At 38.5% G+C, this 13,876-nt stretch overlaps 3 protein-coding genes across 3 annotated transcripts in view; all 3 read left to right on the top strand.

Moving 5' to 3' along the window:
* The first annotated feature begins 2,780 nt into the window (after window positions 1-2,780).
* On the top strand, window positions 2,781-6,760 carry LOC107695740 (connective tissue growth factor-like). Its single transcript, XM_016495764.1, has 5 exons — window positions 2,781-2,852; window positions 3,517-3,733; window positions 4,797-5,045; window positions 6,179-6,393; window positions 6,476-6,760. Exons 1-5 carry the CDS (start codon window positions 2,781-2,783, stop codon window positions 6,758-6,760), a joined length of 1,038 nt encoding a protein of 345 aa, XP_016351250.1.
* A 131-nt stretch (window positions 6,761-6,891) lies between these two features.
* LOC107695841 (inter-alpha-trypsin inhibitor heavy chain H6-like) overlaps window positions 6,892-13,876 on the top strand; it is a 30,682-nt gene continuing 23,697 nt past the window's right edge. The window contains exon 1 of the mRNA XM_016495918.1: window positions 6,892-7,443. The gene's annotated coding sequence lies outside the window, so the exon portion shown is untranslated. The remainder of the gene's footprint in view (window positions 7,444-13,876) is intronic.
* On the top strand, window positions 8,494-9,679 carry LOC107695840 (P2Y purinoceptor 1-like). Its single transcript, XM_016495917.1, has one exon. It carries the CDS (start codon window positions 8,557-8,559, stop codon window positions 9,544-9,546), a length of 990 nt encoding a protein of 329 aa, XP_016351403.1. The 5' UTR covers window positions 8,494-8,556; the 3' UTR covers window positions 9,547-9,679.

The raw sequence follows: 13,876 nt of genomic DNA, 5'->3' as shown, positions 1-13,876 counted from the left end.
CCAAAAATTCTGATCACTGAGGCTATTCACTGTTTGTATCACTTTCCAGACAAACTGACAGTGTGTATTAGTATGGGGACTTTCAATGACTCTTTCTACAAGTTACACTGTTAAGCTGCTAGGTGGCAAAATTACGATCTTTAGTCATTGAATCATTTACTCAACCAATTAATTTAAATAATTCAGGAACGAAATGAAGGCTGCATCCAAAATCATATACTTCCCTACTATATAATAGGAAAAAAAAACAGTATGCGAAAAGAATAGTGTTACAACTGGTTGTGATAATCACACAAAGACGAAGGTACAAGCAAACAGTCTTTTAATAAACTCCAAAGATAAGTCCAGGAACAGATACAGGTACAGGGGTAAACACAACCATAATGTAGACGAGACCAGACAAACTAAAGGAGAACACACATGAACTCATATGCAAATGATGTGAACACAGCTGAAGACTAACTCAATCAAATCAATCACCATGACAACTAAATACTGATGGGAACTAGAACAAAGGAAAAAGGAAACTGAATAGAAACAAACTAAAAGTCCATGAAAATGAAACTAAGACAAAAATAACTGAATAAGTTACATTACATCCCCTCCTAGAAGGCACGATCTCGCGCCGTAACAGATTAAGTGAGGGAGGGAGGGAGAGTGGGGGCTTTGGAGGTGAATGAGGAGCAGGCGAAGGGCTGGTGAAAGCAGGCAGTAGAAACCATGGAGGAGTAGATGGAGGCAGCAACCACAGAGAAGATGATGGGATGAGTGGCCAGAGGGTGCTGACCCAGAGCCCAACCAGGACGATGGCCCATGGCGGAGTTGATGGAGGGAGGAGCCATGGTGGAATCCTGGCTGACGACACCAGGAGGGTGACCGACAGCAATTGGGCCATAGGACGTGGAACCCAGAGTACAGACGGAGAGCTGAGGAAGTGATGGAATGCCGATGACCTGGGCAGCCACGACGGAGCCCCCGAAATGGAAGTGGGGAACCAGATGGCAGAGGTCAAGCTGGAACGCCCGAGGGTGTAGGCAGAGCTAGTTGAAGCCGAAGGGGTAAAGGGCTGGAGAACAGCGAATGGCCCGTAAGTCCGCAGTGAAGGCGTGGCGATGTCCGACCCAGGTGGAGCCGATGTACCAAGGGAGCTTGGTGAGGCTGAATGCCGATGGTCCATGCTGGAGTCAAGGATGGAAGGAGCGCAGGCATAGGAGTCAGGACAACAGGTAGAGGTGGAACTGAGCACTCCGAGGCTGGAGGCGGGGCCATGGGCTCATCACGCCCAGGAAGAAGTGGCTCCCAGCAGGACCGTGGTGTAACTACGCCACTGAGGGGAGGAACTGAGGGACTGATGGGGGACGGTAATGACTGGGTGGCAGGAGTGGCTGAGCACAGAAACCAACAAAAAACAATGCATTTCTAATAGCAGTCTGGAGAGGTGGTGGGAGAGAGAGGCTGGGTGGGGTCAGCAGGACTGAAGAAGACAATACACATTCTGGCAAGATCAAGGGACACAAGGAACTTGAGGGGCAACACAAGAGGCTTGCTTCCATACCCTCGATCACCACGAGGACTCCCACAGTGATGGATGGTGATGCCAGCTGACAATCCTGGTCAGACTCTCTGAGGTTCTTCGGCTGAAGTGTAGTGGTGTGCTTTCTCGGGCATTGGCTCACACTTCGTGGCAGTGGGGGGCTTCCAGTCTGCTGGGGGGCTGTGGCGAAATACCTGTCGAATGAGGTGGTGACGGGCTGGGCTCTGGGTCAGGTTGTGGCATGAATCAGGGGCAGACACTCTCCAGACACTTGATGACAGCATCCCTCCAGTCCTTGAGTGACTAGAAGGTCTACTTGATGTTGGTAATTAGCCCCGATCCAATACAACGATTTTAGCATCTCGTCGTCATATGGGGAAGAACAGCAAGATGGCAGAACTGCAGCGTGTAATCCATGAAATCATGGCTAATCTGAAAGTAAAGCGACACAACTGATACTGGTGAAATAAATGTCAACATGGCAAATATGTACAGATTACATTCATTCTACACACATTCATACTATATTGAACATACCTTTTTAATGGTCACAAAGTAATTACTTATTTAAAAGAAATACCTTCTCAGAGAGTATGCGATTTCAGGCTAGGTCTTTATTGAGGTAGTCATTGAATTGTTTACTCACCCGATTCATTCAGAACTACTCATACATTCATGAGCACCATGACTGTGTGTTTCTTGAAAATTCTATTCTATGTTATTAAATTCTGTTTTTACTTCATGTGGAATTATTGGCGGAGCAAAAATACACAAAGGTAGTGGCAATTGTGTGTAATATGTAAGTTATACAATATAAACTGTTTGTTTTTCTGAACTATTGTGCAATATCAAACTCCCAACCATGCTTATCAGTCTGTTTTATATATTTGATGTAGCAATTCAATAAACAACAGCTATTAGACTTTAGATGTAAACAGAAAACTTGAATGTGGTCAAGAGCAAGCTTTAATATGCTGTTATCTCTTCCAAAAGTCCATGTTTCATCTCTGCACACCAGAGCAGACGAGCAGAGGGAGAAAATAATTCCTGGTTGTGGAAATGGGCAACGGAGATGTGGAATTTGAAACATTTCAGATCCAGGTCCAGCCACTGTTTACCCTGCAGTCAGGCTATGACATCAGAGCAAGGACTTTATAAAAGTGCATGTGCACAGAGCCAGGCAGTGAGACAAGAGAAACAGTAACACAAGTAGAAAATCTCATTGTGGTGGAACACATAGCAGAACATGATGGACAAGCTACAGAGAGACGGAAAGAGCCTGATGGCATGGACACTGCTGTTTTACCTAGGCTCACAGGTGAGAATCACACACTTTATTTGCATGCATGCATTTTGCCAGTGGAAATGTTTCTGATGTGTGTGTTCAGCTATGCAACAGCTGTGAGAATATATCTGGTTACTTTTGTAAACTGTCATTCTCAAAGTTTAGAGGAGGAAGAGGTTAGTTTAGTGTTTTTTATCAGGAACTTTTTGTTGTCTCTGAGACAGGGTTTTCCAGTATAAACTGAATGCAATGGAGAATTAAAGCTTAATTAAATTCTCATTGTTTTGTACAAATGGATGATTTTCATTTTAAGCTTGTTGGCGCTAACACTAGCTTATAATTGAAAGCATGTTTTATGTATTCAAAGCCTGGGAATACTTACCGTCAGTGATTCGCATGAGGGATCTTTTTTTTCTTCCTTTTGCTTCTCCATATGCATATTATCAATTTTTTAATGTTTAAAAATGTTATGTTTTAAAAACCAGCAGTGCTATTATTAGAGGCATTCATGAAAAATATAGCATGGAAAACTTGAAAGAAATACATTATATTACAGTAATGTTTGATTTTTGAAACTGCATTCAAGCATTGGACACATGGTATTATTGAGCAGATGTACAGATTTTGTGCAGGTTTTACCCAAACGGATGCTCTGTTGCATTCATTACATAACAAGTCTTCCTGTATCCTGTCTTAGGTGTGCTGTCAGCAGTGTGGCAGCCCTTGTCAGTGCCAAAGCTCTGTACCAGACTGCCCAGAAGGCGTTCCTCTCATTCTCGATGGGTGCCAGTGCTGTCAGGTGTGTGCGCGGCAGCAGGCTGAGGCCTGCAGTGAGCTGTTTCCGTGTGACAGTCAACGCGACCTGCAATGTGACTATAGCGCCAGCTTTCGTGGAGACCCAGGAGAGTGTGTCAGTGAGTTTCAACCACCAAATACACAGCATTACCACTATAAAACATGGTAACAACCATAAGCTCCACCCATAGCTCTTGACTGACACGGCTTACATGGCAAGTTCAGTTTGAACCTATCTTAATTTTGGGATGGCACATTTAATTCGTCATTTGTGATGTTGGTTTGAGCATTTGATTTATCTTTTGAGATGTCCTTATATTTTATCATTTGAGTATTAAATTGTAGTTTTAATTATGCCAGGGTTGTACTGAATTTATAATAAAATGAAATATCAAACACAAATTGTATATAATAATATATTAAATATAATATTAATTATATTTGTTTTTACAGTTTATGCTACACTACTTCAATTATTTGAGAATTTGATTTATCAGGTTTGATTTACCAGGGTTGTACTGGATTTATAATGAAAATGTATTTTATTTTCATTATCAGTTTTCAAAATAGCTACTCAAATGATAAATCAAAATCTCAAATGCAATTTAATTTCCTCACAAATTATATATAATGAAAAAAATATAAATTGTAGTTCATCAAACACAAATTCTATATACAGTATAATAATATAATATAAAATATTAATTATATATATTTTTATAGTTTATGACTACATACAATTGTATTTGAGTTTTGATTTATCATTTGAGCAGCTATTTTGAGAATTTGATTTATTATGCTATCATTTGAGAATTTGATTAATATTTTTTATTTTAATAGGAAAAACTTCAATAAAACCTTCATTTTAAATCTAAATAAATAAGTGATAGAATTATGGCAGGATTTAAGTAATGACGACCTAAACTTTTAACCTGACATTCATTTAAAATAATAAAATAAATTAATTCAACTCTGAAAAAAAAGTTTCCTTAATTTCAAATTTTACAATATTTTTTACAGTGAAATACAAAGACAATAAGGCCTGTCTAGGAAGCAGAGTATACAGCTTCTGTGCTAAACCTTAAACATTCACAATAAACCTTTATGAGAACACCAGAACATTTAGACCTTCTGCATTGCATATAGTGTCATCAGTGTAATCTTCTGAACCTTTGTTTTTAGGTCAGATGGAGCTGGGCTGCGAACATAATGGAGTCTCTTACCAGGAAGGCCAGGTATTTCAGCCCTCCTGTGCTCTTCAGTGTCGTTGTTCGGGTGGAGGGGTGACCTGTGTGCCCCGGTGCAGTGAGGATGTTCTCCTGCCCACCCCAGACTGCCCTCATCCTCGAAGGGTTCAACAACCAGGAAAATGCTGTAAAGAGTGGGTGTGTGAAAATATGGACAACACAGTGCTTCAGGATGCTCACATAGGTACTTTATTAACTGTTTTTGTGTCCAGCAAACAAATCAAGCCATAAAACTGACTCAAAGGCTGTTGTTGTTCATGTAATAGTAGGCCTATTTCATGAGCTGGAATGAAAACCGTCTCTCTTCTTTTGGGATTTTGCATAAATCCTTTTACATGTTTCTTATTCGAATCCCTATCTGAGAACTCTCAATTACATTCCCGTCTGTGGGATTTTGACCATTTAATTGAAAATGTCTTGCCAAGATGGAACCCAAAAGCACAAATTCTAACTTCTTCCCGAAGCCAACTTTCCATAATTCATAACAGGACTCATGTCTGTGTAATGCAACAATTAAACTCCAAAAAGCTAGACAGAGCGTGGAACACCGGCCAGGAGGGTGTTCAAAAGCACTGCCACCCAAGTTAAATCAGCTGGAATGGTACATTTTGGTCTGAATGTGTTTACAGTGAAGACGTTAACAGATCCATGCGCACAAAACACTGCCAATAAATGGCTGACTATCATCTCATAGTGATAGAAGTATTTGGTATTGCTTCTTTGGGATTCTCATAACAATTATTGTCAGATGGTAAAACCTGATTACGAATTAATACAGCTCTATAAGGTTTATTGAGATTAGAATTAATATTTAAATTCAACATGAAATCAAAATTGATACTATGTACTGTACTTTCTAAATGCACATTTAATGACGTCTTGTGAACAGTTCTGTATGTGTTATTTTAACCCTTGTCCTTTCAAAAATGAATCAGTCAAAGATGACCAGCCTTTTAATTGCTTGTAAATCTGTCATTATGCTATATTATCACCAAATATTGGATTCAATCTTTTTGTTAACATGTTTTCTTTCGATTAGCATAGGTTTTATATTTCTTTTTGGAACTGATTGGTCAAAGGCCTCATTGATCTGAGCTTATGCACCTCAGTTTTTGAGTGAAAAAATGTATTATTTGTATAGAATTTTGGCAATGTTCACTCAAAAACAGTGCATAAGCTCAGATCAATTAATCAGTTCCAATCGATTCTAAAAGAGAAATACAAAACCTGTGCTAATTGAAAGAATGTTGATAAAAAGATTGAACCCAATGTTAATATAGCATAACAAGAGATTTGTTTTTGACATGGCAGCTTCAGGAAGAGACCAGACATTGCCTGCAGACTCTGCATACCAAACCAGACCTGGTTCAAACTGCATAGACCAGAGCTCAGAGTGGAGTGCTTGCTCACACACCTGCGGGCCTGGAATATCCACACGGGTGTCCAATCAAAACCCGGCCTGTCACCTGGAGATGCAGATGCGCTTGTGTATGATCCGACCCTGTCAGCCTGTTCTCCAGAGAAACCCACAGGTATGTCTCCGATCCACCAAAAGATGCTTCGGTTTTGACCATTCGAAACATTCTCTAATCAACCCCTACTTCTGTGTTTCAGTGGTCAAGGAGGAAATGCCAACCCACCTACAGGTCAGTGACCCCGGTACGGCTTTTCCACCAGGGCTGCTGTAGTACGCAGTTCTACAGGCCCCGTTATTGTGGCTCATGTAAAGACAACCGTTGTTGCACTCCTTACCACACTGGCACGGCACTGGTCACTTTCCGCTGCCCTGGAGGAAGACTGCTCAATCATGCTGTCATGACCATCAACTCCTGCATCTGCCATTACAACTGCCCCTATTCATCTGGAGGGGCATATAGAGGGACTCCCTTCTGGGGTTAGACACTCACTCTCTTATAGGCTGACTTTGGGTCTAGCAGTTACATATTGGACGCTCTGGGTTTTACTTTTTGCGTGTTGGTTACACGGACCCAACACAAGATTTGAGGTTTCATTTTACTGACTGACAAATACCCTCTTCGACTTAAAGCACTAAAGAGCACATAAGCCATTTGAGATTTGACTGTTTTTTTTATTTTCAGGACAATGTCTTAAGACGACAGGTGGTGTAATTCAAATAGTTTATGAGCTTAAGATCTGCCAGAAATGTTTTCTTTTCTTTTTTATCAATTGGGTTTACACAGTGGCAGTTGTTTTAGCTCCCAATATATGTTTTTCCTCTTCAAGAAACAGGATCTAAGCAAAGAAACTTCCTGTCTTAGATTTGAAATTGACCTGAAATAACATTGCACATGAACATAGAAGAAGCATTGTTTAGATGCTATGCGAAATTTAGACAATTATTTTTTAAATTTTTTTCAGTTAAATGGAGACAGGGGTAGCTGCAGGTCGGAGTAATGTGCGTGGCAAAAGGTGGCGTGCCGAAAGGTGAACGCTACATCAGAAACTAACCCCTAACCCTAACTCTAACCAATTAGAAAGACCTTTATCCACACCCCCTACCTTTCGGCACGCCCTAATCTTTTGCCACACCCACTGCTCCAGCCTGCAGTTATCCCTACTTGGTTAAATGTAGCCTCTTCACCTGATGTACTGCAGGCTTTTATTTGAAGACTGACACTAGCCGTACTTTAGTGTTTACCAATTCCTTGCAAAAGGATTGACTGTATATATGTAAATACTTGTTTATGTCTGTATGACATTTCTTTCATTAATACTAGAACCTTTAACATTTGTGTTCATTTAGAATATTTCACGTTTCATTGCACTGTGATTTGCCACCTCACAACCTTGCAGTCAAAAGTTAACAGCATTTGTCAGACCTTATGCAAACTTTTTTTTTGTTTAAATCTCATCATAAATTCTCAATAATAAATGTTTTGTTCTGTGTGCCTGTCTCCTTTTTTGGGTCTAGTAGCTCTATTTACTTTTGACATTCACTTATCAAAAGGAAATTATTTTATTAATCTGTTCGTCTGTTTGCTAAATTTATCACACATAAATGTAAACACGGGGGAAATACACCTTTTATCTTTATTTTTAAAGGGGAAGTTCAACAACACCTAAAACAATGTTAAGTTAATCAAATCAAATCAAATCTAGTAGCTTCATATTGAATTCCCATCACGAGTCTCTCACTCGACAGTGATTCAGAAGTGTAAGGCTGCCCTCTTTTGTTTTACGAGGAAAGGCAAGCAAGAATTGGATGCTCTAATTTGCATTTGGTAGAATTTGTGCCATTTTGTAAGGGATTACTGTAGTACAAGAATAGAAAATACAATAGAAATAAAGAGGATATTCAGTGGAATGATAATGAGTGAGATTTTTTTGTTACATGGACCCCGGATATAAATAAATAACGATATATATATAGGCTAATTACGATATATAATGAATTATATAATATTATTTAATTACTTTATTATAATTATTAATTATTATTCTAATTATTATTATAATGTATAAATGCATATCATTAATAAATGCCGTTTTCCTATAATCTAAATTAGATCAAGCTCAAAGTTCAGAGTTCAAAGGTTTTTTTACGCACATGTGCTGTGCCTTCCTCAAGTCAAGACAGCTCAACGTGCTCACACTTCCTGTGACATATTATTTTCATGTGCGAGAATGTCAAGCATCTCCATCCTCCAGCAAGAAATGATCGTCTTTAATGAACGATGGAGTCCAATTCTACCTGTAAATTAGTCCATTTGGATTTTACGCACAAATTTTTGCCCTCGGTCTACGTGACTGTTTTCACTCTTGGAGTAATTGGCAACTGTTTGGGGCTGAAATCTATGTATGATAACTGGAGGAAAATTGGTAATGTAAATATCTTTGTGCTCAACCTTTGCCTGGCGGACATTTTATATCTTTTAACCTTGCCCTATTTGGTGGTTTACTACGCTTCCAACAGCAAATGGACATTTGGAGATGTTTTCTGCAAGCTTTTAAGATTGTGTTTCTGCATCAACCTGTACGGCAGCATTGGTTTCCTCACATGCATCAGCGTTTACAGGTATCTCGGCATCGTTCACACTTTGAGAGTTAAAGGCAGAATTGCAGCGAGACACTCTGTGGTGATTGTTACGCTGGTTTGGTTTTTAGTTTTTCTTCAGTCACTGCCTGATATGTTCTTTGACAAAACCTCCAACAACGTAACATCATGTTTTGACACAACTTCGGACATATACATCAGGGAATACCTGAAGTACAGCATCGGAAGGACGGTTCTTGGATTCGGGATCCCGTTGATAATAATGTTATGCTGCTACGGGCATGTGGCGTTTACTTTGATGACAAAGAAAGACATCGATGTCTTCTTAAAGCTGAGGTGTCTCAGGCTGGTTGTCATCCTGACCCTGCTCTTCTCTGTTTGTTTTATTCCTTACCACATTTTTAGAAATGTAAACCTGGCAACTCGAATCTCCAAACTGGACGGCACGTGTCAGAAATGGTATTCTGATGTGTACATCGCAAACCAAGTTGGTAATGGATTGGCATGCATGAATAGTGCGATCAACCCACTGGTTTACCTCTTTAACAGTGATGAATTGCTGATGAAGTGTTTTATAAAGTGCGGACGAGCCCGCCAGTCTGCTGTCGTACCTCTTGCGGAGGACTCTCCCTTACAGGAGCAAACTCTCGACAGCATGGCCAAAAAATAGAGATGAATGGATATTCTTCGTTGTGTGGTGATTTCTTCTCTCCTCGAGAATATCATATCAGTTCATCGACAGTATGTACAGTGAATGAAACGATTATTATCTTGTTCATCTTGATGTAATTGTGGTTATTTGGGGCCCCACTCTGTATAAATCTTGTGACAGGATGTGCATGCTTCACTGTATTCTGAAAAACAACTAAGTTTGTTCTTATTTTGGTTCCACTTTAAAAGCAAGGGATATTTTTAAGGGTTAATCTTTGCTAAATGTGGCGTGGTGGTTTATGTGCCTTGCAATGCTTAGTTTTACACATTGAATGATTGAAAATACATTTTTGCTTTTTATGTTTGCACACATATCTTTATGTATAGCCTAAATTCAGAAGAACTTCATAACAGGTTTTTCAGTTGCATTATGTACATTCATCACTATCACAGTAATGCTCTAGTTTCTAAGCAACAGAACACTACTGTTGCTACTGAAACAAACACAAAGTGACCTAATGGTTTTTATTACACAAGACATAGGCTAGTGCAGATGAACCGTGTTATATCCACATTAAGATATGACACACAGCAAACAATCTTATATGACTGTCATGTGGTAAAGTAAAAGCAAAACGGCAAGATCTGAACTTTCCTCAAGATTGACAAGACAGACAGACAGACAGATAGATGGATAGACTTGCATCTAAACACATTAACAAAACTATGCAAGGTAAAGATATATTAAATATAAAAAATATTAGTTCTCATCAACAAAATTTAAATATATAAAAGTTTAAAGAAAATGTACCTTTTGATGATTAACAATTTTGGTATTGTGTTGTTACCACTTGACGTCCACCATAAAAATGGCACTCTGAAAAAATATAAGTAATTCTTTATTATCCCCATTACTTTAACACAGATTTTAAATATGTTTTGTATATTTTTGTTTATATTATTTAAAAAACAACAACTGATCATTGATAATCTAAGATCAAGTTATTGTCAAAGCAATAAATATTGAGGAAACGCTCATTGATGTCACTGTCGTTGTTTACTTTTGGAAAAACATTTTTAACAGTTCCCATTGAAGTTCATGACTCAATTACATCTTGCTTCAGACGGTTGCAATGATGCATCAATACAAACATTTTAGCAGATACTATTGTCATGCTGTTGAGCTGATATTAATATTCACTATGCTGTCAAAAGAATGATAACCTTTATGAAAATGGTGGAAATTATACACAATTAAATATTCAGTTTTCACTGGTACATATCCAGTATGAACAGATACCAATAAAAAAATCAGTTATGGCAGTGATATATTATGCATCCCTAGTCCTGCTGGCTACCTCTGGATTTTATAACCATTAATAACTATTACTGTTCTTATTAAAATAACTCCAGATCAAACCTAACAATATCTAATACTGACAAACCTAACCATGATGGATAATACTGAGATAGTTTACACATGGCATAAGCTGTCAGAATAAGGCAAAGCTTTTTTAATATTGATAATTTGCATTTTGGCTGGTGTATTAGTGACATTTGGTTGAACAGTTTGCTATGTGGAGCTAAAATTTGCAATAGAACCAGGAGATAAAAATATTTACTTGTTTATTTGAGTTAATATGAAGCACAAGCAGCACATGTGGCCACGGGTGTGGTGTGTGACATCCAGGAAGTCTCAGGTCGAAAGTGTCAGATATCAGATTCAAGGAGAAACAGCAGTGAGTGCACACTACACCTGCTTGCTTGTAGGAAAGCCTCCTGATTACTGTTTGAACTATTCTTAACAGGAAACACACAAACCAGAACATGAAGAGAAATAAACACGTGAAAACTTCAAAGTACACTTCATACAAAAATATGAAAAATACATTTTAATGACAAAACAACAGATATATTGTTCAACGTTAAAGGGGTCATATGATGCGATTTAAATTTTTCCTTTCTCTTTGAAGTGTTACAAGCTCTTGGTGCATAAAGAAGATCTGTAAAGTTGCAAAGACTAAAGTCTCAAATCCAAAGAGATATTCTTTATAAAAGCTAAGAGTCAACCACGCCTACGCATAGAGGAGAAACAATAATGTACAGTATGTGGAAAATAATGTGTTTTTTTAACCTTAAACCGCATAAACACATTTCATTACACCAAATACACCAAATAATGTTCTTTTTAGCAACATCATATGACCCCTTTAAGATATAGACATTTGGTGCAGTTGCACCTGTTCGCCTCTACACAGTGGTTACTTTGCAACATCTGTGTGAACTTGAGGGGAACTGACTTCATACAAGAAATGACTGACACAAGATGCTTAAAAAAATCAAGCAAAAGTGTCTCAGAAAAGGGAAATTAATTCAGAGAAAAGTCCTATTATTATTTGCTTGCAGATGCCACTTTCTTTAATTTATATCATGCAAACACATTGAGGCTTTTTTTTTTAATTTTTTTATAGAGTGAGACTTTTTTGTGAGTCTTCACATTTATTGTGACATTAAGTTTAACTAACCCGCTAGCGCTTAGAAATAAAAGTGCATGCATCTCGCAGAAGAACATTGTTTTTGGTTGTGCTTCGTCTGTGCTTTTCTGCGCGGATGAATGTGGTAGCAGCCAACGCTCACGCACACTGCGAGATGGTCCTCACTGCAGAACACAAGATACAGGGGGCGAGGTTGGATCCAGATCCAACTCCTCCCACCTTACATATACCTAAATCTGCCCGTCTCCATCCCCTGATCCCTAAACCCACCCATCTCCACCCCTAAACCTACCCATCTTCACCCCCTAGCTGTGGATCCAACCCCGCCCCCTGGATCTTTGTTCTGCAGTGAGGGGCTACTGCACACTGCTGTATAGATGACGTCTTATCAGAGCAGTTGTTTTTACAAAGGGCGATTTCCCAGTCAGAGTTTTGCCGTTTTGAATGATCCACGGTCAACTTCTCTTGGTTTGATTTTGATTTTTGATTTTTCTCTTGGCTTAATTTAAATTCAGTTTGGAGTGAGAATTCACATTTTTTTTCGTTTTTTTTAATTCACTTTGGTACTATTGTCACAAGTAAGGTGTACTTTTTCAAAACTCTTAGTACAATAATTCACAATAATACAGTACAATAATTACAGTAGCACAGACTACAGATGATACATCAGAAAATAGATTTAACTCATGTAACTGACATAAAATCTTTTTGTATGTAATAATTTGTTTGAAATAGTATCTCAGTGTCAACAAAAGTTGTGATGCAGTATGACACTGCCATGAGGTTTTGTGCTAGAACAGCTTGCTGCCACTTTTTATTGTACTTTTTATTATCAGTTGTCATAAGAGTTTTGAAAATGTTACATTTAAGTCCTACTTTTTGAAAACGAATAACTTTTCACCACAACAAGAATAGCAATGTACAGTGAGAGAATTACTTCTATAAATAATTGCAAAAGCATTTTGATACCAAAATTCAAATATTTTTTCTATTAATATTAGTCTGCATTTATATTTCATAATGCACATCAGCTCTGACAAATTATAATTTTCTCCCGTCCATTGCTATAGTTATTACATCACTCACTTCACTTCATCGCAATCTCAACAAGTTCCGTTAAAATCAATGAAGCTCTCTACACTACACAATGAATCTCTTATTTACATTGTGTCTACCCTTCATTACAATAAGAGGATTCGCAAGCGTGCAGAAAAAGGCGTATGAGCGATGAGTGAATTCCAACTAACTTGAATGTAATAACCAATCAGAGGTGTTCAAGAAATCAGCAAATGTGTCTGTGATTGGCTACTTTGCTGAACGCTACAAAAACATGTTGTAAATAGAAACTTTGATGCTTTCCAGAGCGCAAACACTTATACACACTGGAGAGGTTAGAGAGTTTCGCCAATATCAGATTAAACTGAGGGTGCTCTTGCTTTTGCTTGAGGGTACTTTTCAATGTGAGAAAATAGACATGTGGCATGAGAATGGTGTCAATTGCGTGTGTCTCAAACTGAATGCTTGCAGTTGGCAGCCCTGCAACATCTATTGTGCATGCTGCACCGAATTATGATATCACTACATCACAGCACCCCATCTTAAATCATGTGCACTTTTCCCCTCTACCAACTGTACAGCACAGGCCTTCTACAGATGATATGTTACATTATTAAGGCCGTGATATCAAATGACACCTGGATCAGGGAGCAATCTGAAATCAGGCACATGCAGAATCAGACAGTACGTAAGTCTGTCTGCAGTCTTGCTAATCTTATTTACCATCCTGATCAAGCTGCTTTTGAACTTGGCCTCATTGTGCTCTAATACATGTGAGAGCAGCTGAGAAGATCGTTG

This window comes from Sinocyclocheilus anshuiensis, unplaced genomic scaffold (genome assembly GCF_001515605.1).
Source record: "Sinocyclocheilus anshuiensis isolate Anshui unplaced genomic scaffold, SAMN03320099.WGS_v1.1 scaffold234, whole genome shotgun sequence".
Taxonomy (NCBI): Eukaryota; Metazoa; Chordata; class Actinopteri; order Cypriniformes; family Cyprinidae; genus Sinocyclocheilus; species Sinocyclocheilus anshuiensis.
The sequence above is the reverse complement of the archived record's forward strand: the minus strand, read 5'-3'. Positions and strand labels throughout refer to the sequence as shown.

Bases quoted from the DNA above. Each gene is read 5' to 3' on its own strand.
- LOC107695740 (XM_016495764.1), top strand. From the start codon at position 2,781: ATGATGGACAAGCTACAGAGAGACGGAAAGAGCCTGATGGCATGGACA. The intron at 2,853-3,516 runs GTGAGAATCACA...ATCCTGTCTTAG, and splicing joins TGTTTTACCTAGGCTCACAG to GTGTGCTGTCAGCAGTGTGG. The intron at 3,734-4,796 runs GTGAGTTTCAAC...CTTTGTTTTTAG, and splicing joins AGACCCAGGAGAGTGTGTCA to GTCAGATGGAGCTGGGCTGC.
- LOC107695840 (XM_016495917.1), top strand. From the start codon at position 8,557: ATGGAGTCCAATTCTACCTGTAAATTAGTCCATTTGGATTTTACGCAC.